We start from the raw sequence: 8,701 nt of genomic DNA, 5'->3' as shown, positions 1-8,701 counted from the left end.
GAAATAGAGAAATTTGAGCCAGAATTCTCGTCTTTTGATCAGGCTGATGTTCTCTCTCTCTCTCTCTCTCTCTCTCTCTCTCTCTCTCTCTCTCTCTCTCGTCATTCTATGGATTTGTGAAATTATGCTTCTGTGGAATTTTTTATAGTAGAAAGACAAGCTGTTGATGATATTTTCCCTTCTTCAGAAAGTGACGGCTTCATCTGAGAATTTCCATGTTGATGAAAATGATGAGAACCAAGACCGTGGTAACTGGTCGAAAAAATCAGATTATCTTCTATCTATGGTTGGATATGCAGTGGGATTGGGGAATGTGTGGAGATTCCCATATTTGACCTACAACAATGGCGGAGGTACTCCCCCCAACCTTTTTATTCTCCAGTTTTAAGTGGGGTGCCGAATGACCTCTGAGGATATTTTAAGAATGAGGAAAGGCATATTATGTTTTGGATTAATGGGAGGCTGGAACAAAAGCATACTGCATTCATTATTAAGCTATGAGTTGCTAGCTCAAGTTAGAAAGCTGGCTTCACTAAATCCTCAGATATAAACTTGATAAAAGTTGTGTGTTTATCATTTCTGAGTTTCTGATTTGAGATCATGTGTAATCTTCAACTGTGACTTACTCTTCTTAATTTATACATTTCTATAATAATCTGTTCAGACTTAAGTAGTGTTTTGCTTAATTTATAGCTGAATCTAAGCAAAAGAGTGAATTCTAGTTCTAATAGAAGCTCAAATAAATTGTTTGTGTAAATAGAATAAGGCATTTCATTTTGAAAATTTAATTGTAGAAGCAGTTGATTAAAAAGTAAGGAAAGGTTTTGTATTTTAAGCTGCAATATTCAGTTACATATATTCCAAATTGAATTGACTATTTAGAAAATAGTTCTAAAATGTAATAGAATTTAGTTCAAGGCTAGGTGTTTAATTTCTGCAAACAATACTGTTTATAGTTCAGAAATCATTAAGACTCAGTTAGAACAAGGAGAAAAAAATTAACTCTGAGATGACACACAGAATACAAAATGAATTGCACAATTCTATAGTAATGTTGAAACAACTTTTTGCTTACACCATATTTTGTTTACTTATAATTACAGGTTCTCTTAGAAGTGTAGAGGTGACATTTCCTTATATTTCATAATTGGGTACCAGTGAAACTATGCTACTGTAATTTTTTTGGTACAATAAGATTTTATGTGGTAATATTTCAATTTTATATTCCTTCTTATTTGTTTGTATTAAAAGATTCATATTGGCTTTCAGAAACTTAAGAAAGGAGGTCCGTTTATCAAACACTACGTGCTGGTGGCAAAAAAAAAAATTCCCTACCTAGACCCTACGTCATTTAGTCATGGGTTTTATATAAATTTGAGCTGGAAAATGAGTGAAAAATCACAATGTTTTTGGTGACTATGTCCTAAGATCTAGTGTAATGAAGAGAAACATTTAAGCTCCTTTCCAGCCTCTTGCATTCAGATTTAGAATAAGAAATTCCCTGTAACTTGACATCATAGACAGGCCCAGTAGTTGTTATAAATTTCCAATAACTATATTAAACTAAGTTTAATAAAGAATTTTAAACATAGCCCAAACAAAATAGTATCATTTATTGTACACTACTATCTCTTTTAACATATCCTCTAAAAATTAATTTATTATATTGCTCTCAGTTTTTAAAGATCACATCTTTTGGGTAATGGATGATCTAGGCTCTCTCAATTGTTTCTTTCTCTCTTGCTCAAGGGTAGAAGATAAACATAAAATTCAAACTTGGCAAATGTTAATAGATCCAATTTTAAAAATATGTTCAGATTTGAAGAATTATTGCTAAAATCTGGACTCATTTTTATCTGTAGATTCTTTTTAACAGTTTATGAAAAGGAAGTATCATACTACCTTATTACTAATTTGTGATGACTATATTGTGTTAATTTACCAATATGGCTGTTATTGAGAATGAAATAATATAATGGTAAAAAGCTACATATGACACTGAAGAAAATAATCCTTTATTTTTTTAAAAAAAAAAACCCTATTTACATTGGGCTAGTAAGCCTTTGATTATTGTTCTACTTTGATAGAAATATTTTGCATTATATTTTCTTCATATTTATCATTGGCAGAAATTAAACTTCTATTAATTATAGTAATAATGGTATGTATATTGCAACTTCTATAAAAACATATTTGTCCCTATGTTCTAGTGACTAGTGGCTTATATATAATAAGTACTTCATTGTCTCATTTTCAGTAGGATATAGTTTGAAGGTTGGAAAAATATAATTCCTAGATATGATGTTACAGTATCATAATATGAAAAATACATTAGGAAAATTATGTAATATGGATAAATGAAATGTACATAATCCAAAAGCTCATTTTAATATACTGATTCCCCTATTTTCTTATTAAATTTTAAGACTTCTAGAATATGTGATCAATAAATTTAATATTCTTTACCTGCTTCTACCCACAATCTGTCAAAGGTTCTAATGAGCAATATTATGCCCCAAAAGTGGGCAGAAAAAAGTAAAATAATAAAAGTGTTTAAATAAATCTAAATGTATGATAATGAGTCCTTAAGAAATTGAAAGTTAACTCTTAATGCATCTCAAAGTTCAGATTCTTCTAACAAAAATGATAAATTTATTAATATTGAGAAAAGAACCTTATAACTATTTGGAGAAAAATGATCTTTACTGCAATGACTTCCACTCTGAATAACATTTAGCATTTGCACCCTGTCTTACAAATAGATCATTTATTTTTAAAGGCGAAAGGAGGGAAACCAACTTTGAATATATACTATGTGCCTGCCATTTTGCCAAGTGTTTTCACGGGCTCTGAATTGAACCCTTACCACAAACTGATGAGTTGGTACATATTGTTCTCCCCATTTATGAAGAACCCAAGGTTCAGAGGTTAGATAAATTGCCCCAAGTCACATAACTAGTAAATTCTGGGGCCAGGATATAAACCTAGGTCTATCTTGCTCCAAAGCCTGTGATCATTCACATTGTCTGAATTGCTTTTTATAGGCTATTGTTTTTAGTAATCACAACAACCTTATTATGTAACACAGCCATTCCTTGAATAACAATTTTATTCAACGTCCTTTCACTAACATTGATGAGATGCCACAGGAACTTAACTCTTGTTTATATCAATTAACTTGTGGGAAGATTGGTTTCATTATACATTGTTTCACTTAAAGTTGCAGAGCCTATGAACAATGTTAAGTCAGGACTTACTGTACCAGCATCCTCATTTCATAGATGAAGAATCCAAGGTTTAGAGAACCAATGACTTTCCAACAGAAAGTAGTAAATTTGGGGCCTGAACTCAGTATACTCTGACTGCACTACTATATCTGAATGCTTTCAAAATGTTATGCTGGTTGTCAAAGTGTCATCAAGCTTTTGGGTATGATAGTGCTTTCTATCCTTTTTTGCATTTTCTAGGTGCCTTCTTGATACCTTATGCAATTATGCTAGCACTGGCTGGTTTACCTTTGTTCTTCCTAGAGTGTTCACTGGGACAATTTGCTAGCTTAGGTCCAGTTTCAGTCTGGAGGATTCTTCCATTGTTTCAAGGTCGGTATTAAAATATTTTCCTTATTGTGCTCGTCAATCTATTCATGCATATAACTGTCCTCACTACGTGGAAGAAAGTGTTTAAAAGTTGGACAGACAATGGACTAGTGGTTACCAGAAAGGAGAGAGGAGGAGGAGGGGGAAAATAAAAAAAATAAAATGTTAAAAAAATTAAATATAAATAAATAAATAAAAAGTTGATGGAGGAGGTGATGGGAAAACGAGGAAAAAAAGTTGGACAGGTTAAAGGCAAAGAAACACATCATTTTTCTGCATATTTGCCACTGTAGAATTTAAAAATCGAATATTAATTTTTTATTTTTGCTTATCTAGAGCTGCAGATATAGAAGGGATAGGGAAGAATATTCGAAGATTGTAAGAGTGTCATTCTTTTCTTATTTTCACCTTTTAAATACCTTGGCGCATGGTCCTGTTGTGCATTAACTTTGTGGCTTTGGATTTTTTCTACTTCACGTGCAGTCTTTGTCTTCTAGTTTTTGCATACCTTTTACAGTGCCTCATTTAGAAAAGTTGAAAGGCAGGTCACAGTTTTTTTCTTGGATGCTCTTAAGAATAGGACACTGGAAACATTTTTAAATATGCTTTGATTGTTATCAAACATCAAATGACTTTATGTCTGAAGATTAGATCTCATTTTGGTACGTGCTAGCTGCTGAAAACTATTTGTAAAAGCCTCAATGCAACATCAAAAATAAATTTATAGTGGTGTCAGTAGACAATTGTTCTAGAATATTAAGAAAGCTACCTCAAAAGCTAGCTTTAAGCATAGGAGTTACATTCAATATAGTAAGCTGCATTTTGAAACTACTGAGTTAAAAAAAAAAAAAACTTAAGAAGTTTAAATTCAGATTGTTATTGAGTTATTGAATTTTCTTTACATGTATTTGTAGAGATTTTGTACACTATCCTTTCAGGGCACTAATTCATAGGTTTTATCTTCTATTTGTCAAAATGTTGGTTCATAGATGAAGATGTAAGTATTGGTGAGTCAATATGATATGAGCTTTCAATAATTTTTTCCCTTTCTTTTTTAAAGAATAATACCCACTCTGATAAGAATTTACAGACTTAATAAGAAAGAGTAATGAATATGGATTTTTCTTTATGTGAATTTAATGGATTAATACTTTTATATGAATTTAATGGATTAATGCCTTTGGTCTTAGTACCTTTTTGAAATCAATTAAAATACTGTCTCAGAAGGACAGTCATCAAAATAATTCTAAATTTGAGAAGTTGTTCAGACAGTAGTACTGCTTCATCACCCCCTCCCCCCCAAAAAGTTCTTTGAAACAGCCTTGTCACTTTAAAATAGATTTTGTAGAAATTGAGATGCAGCATTTTTATGAATTAGCAACAGCAATTTCACGTTTTTTTTAAATTTCTCTCTTTTTCAGGTGTGGGAATTACAATGGTCCTGATATCCATTTTTGTCACCATCTATTACAATGTCATAATTGCCTATAGTCTTTACTACATGTTTGCTTCTTTTCAAAGTGAACTACCATGGAAAAATTGTTCTTATTGGGCAGATAAAAACTGTAGCAGATCACCTATAGGTAAAATTCATTTACTTATTTTCTAAAATATTATTAGCTCTATTTCATTCTTTTATATTTTCTAATACACTTAAAGCATTAAATCATTTTCTAACCAATTTAGGAATAGTTTAAAGCAAGCTATAGGTTATTGATGAAAGCAGAATAAAGCATGTATAACCTGAAAATTGATTAATGCAATATTAATTTCGGAGGGCAGCCAGTACTGCTAAACCACTATTAGGAATACTTCTCACAGGCCTAAGTTGTGGGCAAGAGAGAAGGAAGACAATGGGAAAGTGGTAAAAAGAGAAAAGTATTATCCATGATACTAGTTGTGTGTTTCAGAAGACAGCGAATGTTCCCCACATCATATGTTGCTAATCTTAGAGATACCGTAGCATTAATATTGTAGACTATTACTACTGGGACTGCCTATGTATATCAGAAGATAAAGTAATAAAGATTGAATGCTTCTTAGGAATTTAAAGATGTTATTTTTCTATATGGTTGAATAAGTCCACATACTAAAAGTTCCTTAGAGCACTAAATCCCAACTAAAATTATTGTTCATTTATAGCTGTTATTACTATAAATATGATCACAGTTTAAAAGGGCACTTATTTTCATACACACTCCCAGCTTAGTAATAGAGAAGATTTAAGATGCTAAGTATGCATGGCTTAATCCATTTGTACAATTTCTACTCCACCTTTACCAAGTAACAATTTAGACAGTACTTTAAATATTTTACCATTACAACTTTTTTTCAAGAAAGTACTCTTTTAAAACTAAGTACATATCTGTGTGTGCATTTTTTTAAAATAATTTTTAGTAACTCACTGTAATGTGAACATAACAAAGGAGATCATCCAAGTGAATAAAAGCTGGATAGACACCAACAATTTAACCTGCATCAATGGAAGTGAAATTTACCAGCCAGGGCAGCTTCCCAGTGAACAATATTGGAAGTAAGTACCTTAGATGATCTACTTCTTAAGCAGTTACTAAAAAGTTTTTATAATTAACAATAAAATATTAATCAGCTCTTTTCTTAAGTCATATAAGTTGAGAAAAAAGGGAATCAGAGCAAATTCTACTCCATTTGACTCAAATGTTTACCTTTCCTGTGTGAGTAGTGGTAACCTGCTCTAGTCAATAAATTACTATCTATAAATTAGTTATTAAATGGGTACAAGACTGTCAGTAATTATTTATTTAACACTATAAATTAAGGCATTGCTTTGAAGAAAAAACATTCAAATTTTAGACTATAATTCACAAGTTCTAATGATAAACAATTGAGTGATGAGTAATTTTGGGGTAAATTGCTATTTAAGGCTGTAATTCTTCATTATCCATTTTGTTTATAATTGTCTCTGTATGGTAGAAAGAGACATTTTGGATTATATTTACTTTTATTAATTTTAAATATTCTCTATTTTCTCTATTGTGTACTTACTTTTTACTCTGACCCTAATTTCCTTGACTACTGTTGTAATGAGCTCTTCCTCATCTACATGTTAATGCTTTGTTGTGATCCTTTTAAAATTTGTATCTTAAAATGCTCCAAAAATCAGGCTAAGAAGTAAAGTCATAGATCCATGTGTTCCGCTAGTGGAAATTATAGAATTTTACAGAAAACTTTTGGAAAAGGTATAAATAATGGGACGATATAGGTATAATGATAAATACAAGTCTGATGAATAAGAAAGTATTTAATACAATTCTAAATGTTTTCTTTGACATTTTTACTTGAGAAAGATACTGTAGTGAGTAAAATGAAATAATCTGATGTAAAGTTATTTATTTATTTATTTTTTACATAAAGAATCTTTGAAAGACTGGTGAAAATTATAGTTAAAGAAATTAGTAGATCTTTTATTCTAGGATTTGGAACTTTGGATTGGTTGTAGTTAAGGTTAAAGTTCAGAGCCTGGCTTTTCATTGAAGGCTTTTTTTCCCCTCCATAATACAATATCAATAAAAGGTTCATATAACATTGATATATTAATAAGATGAAATACTTATGAAGCTTCCTCCTTATTAAGACAAGGGCTTATGTGTTTTCAGCAAAGTGGCACTCCAACGTTCAAGTGGAATGGATGAGACTGGAGAAATTGTGTGGTATTTAGCACTTTGTCTTCTTCTGGCTTGGCTCATAGTCGGTGCAGCACTATTTAAAGGAATCAAGTCTTCAGGCAAGGTAATTTGAAACACACATTACATAGTGGTAGGGCTGTTTTCCAAGTTCATTGTAGTTCGGTGTTAAGTATGCTCAAATGCATGCTTTTTTTTCTGTAATGGGAACATTCAAATATGTGAAAAGCTTTCTAAGTAGACGGCCTAGCTCTAAAAAAATATGTAGGATCACTGTTATTGTTAAAAATAAAACAAAACAAGCACAAACTAGTACTAAAGTTGTGTAATTACTCAAAACTTAGACTCTTCTTGCTGATATAGTATTCTGAAGCTTGCAAGTATATTTTTAACTTTTCTGTCCTATATAAATAAGCATCTTGAATGGAATTATGTATTGTAATCTTTGTTTTAAAAAGCCTAGATCCTTGTTATATAGGGTAATAATTTCAGGATTCCCTAGTTGGAAAGAGATAGAAAAAAAATAAATTATGTAATCATTCTCTTAAAGTTCACTTAAATTGACTCAGAACCCTCTCCTTCAACAAAGAGTCCTCTTCTGAAAAAACATTATATTTTCTTACTTCATTGTTTTATTTTTTAAACTTTCAAAAAATATTATGGTCATTTCAGAGAACAATATGAAATTTTTTCTGTGAACATTTGTACAGTACCTAGAAAAGTGAATGTTTACATTTTTACAACTGTAGAGTGAAATTTCCTTAAAGGTGGAGGACAGGAATAACTGTGGATACTATCTTTGTATTCCTGGTACAATATCTAGCACATTTAATTAATGTTAAGTTGTGATGAAATATACTGTTAGATCACAAAAATACTGTGAACGAAGTCAGTGGAAACTTTCCAAAATAATGTTTTAATTGCACATTTTTGAAACCGTGGTTCCTTTTTTTGCTGTTAATATTGAAAGAATCCATTAAAAGTCATTTACCCAGGCAATTAATTTTTATTGGTCTCTGGCTGGCTTGTTTAAATCATCTCCTTGGTCATATTATCAAACATAAGACATCTACAAATCAAAGAAATCATCCACATTAATGAAAAGCCAACGTCAAAGGCAATCTGCTCACCTGGAACCATGTGTTTTCTAGGACACAATCAGTGCACTTGTATGTGTGCTAGCAAACTGTCTTAATGGTAGATTTAAAGATAATAATAGCAAATGTCCAGTATTCATTTTAATTAGCTTTCATGAGATTTGGACATCTACTAAGAGATTGTTTTCCTTTTCCTTGGTGAGTGAGTATACATTACAGGGTTTAAAATCATTTTTTCCCCACTTCAGTGCAGTAATTTATGAAGAGATGTTGTTCAGTTCATATATATATATATATATATATATATATATATACACATTCAGTTCATATATATATATATACATAC

At 31.0% G+C, this 8,701-nt stretch overlaps 1 protein-coding gene across 1 annotated transcript in view; it reads left to right on the top strand.

The window, feature by feature from the left end:
• Positions 1–8,701, top strand: part of SLC6A14 (solute carrier family 6 member 14) — a 31,411-nt gene that overhangs the window by 911 nt on the left and 21,799 nt on the right. The window contains exons 2-6 of the mRNA XM_006917901.1: positions 188–353; positions 3,468–3,599; positions 5,018–5,179; positions 5,994–6,129; positions 7,232–7,364. Of these exons, the coding sequence (XP_006917963.1) occupies positions 188–353; positions 3,468–3,599; positions 5,018–5,179; positions 5,994–6,129; positions 7,232–7,364 (729 nt within the window). The remainder of the gene's footprint in view (positions 1–187; positions 354–3,467; positions 3,600–5,017; positions 5,180–5,993; positions 6,130–7,231; positions 7,365–8,701) is intronic.

Source organism: Pteropus alecto, unplaced genomic scaffold, assembly GCF_000325575.1.
Source record: "Pteropus alecto unplaced genomic scaffold, ASM32557v1 scaffold718, whole genome shotgun sequence".
Taxonomy (NCBI): domain Eukaryota; kingdom Metazoa; phylum Chordata; class Mammalia; order Chiroptera; family Pteropodidae; genus Pteropus; species Pteropus alecto.
This window is presented reverse-complemented; position numbering and strand designations above follow the sequence as displayed.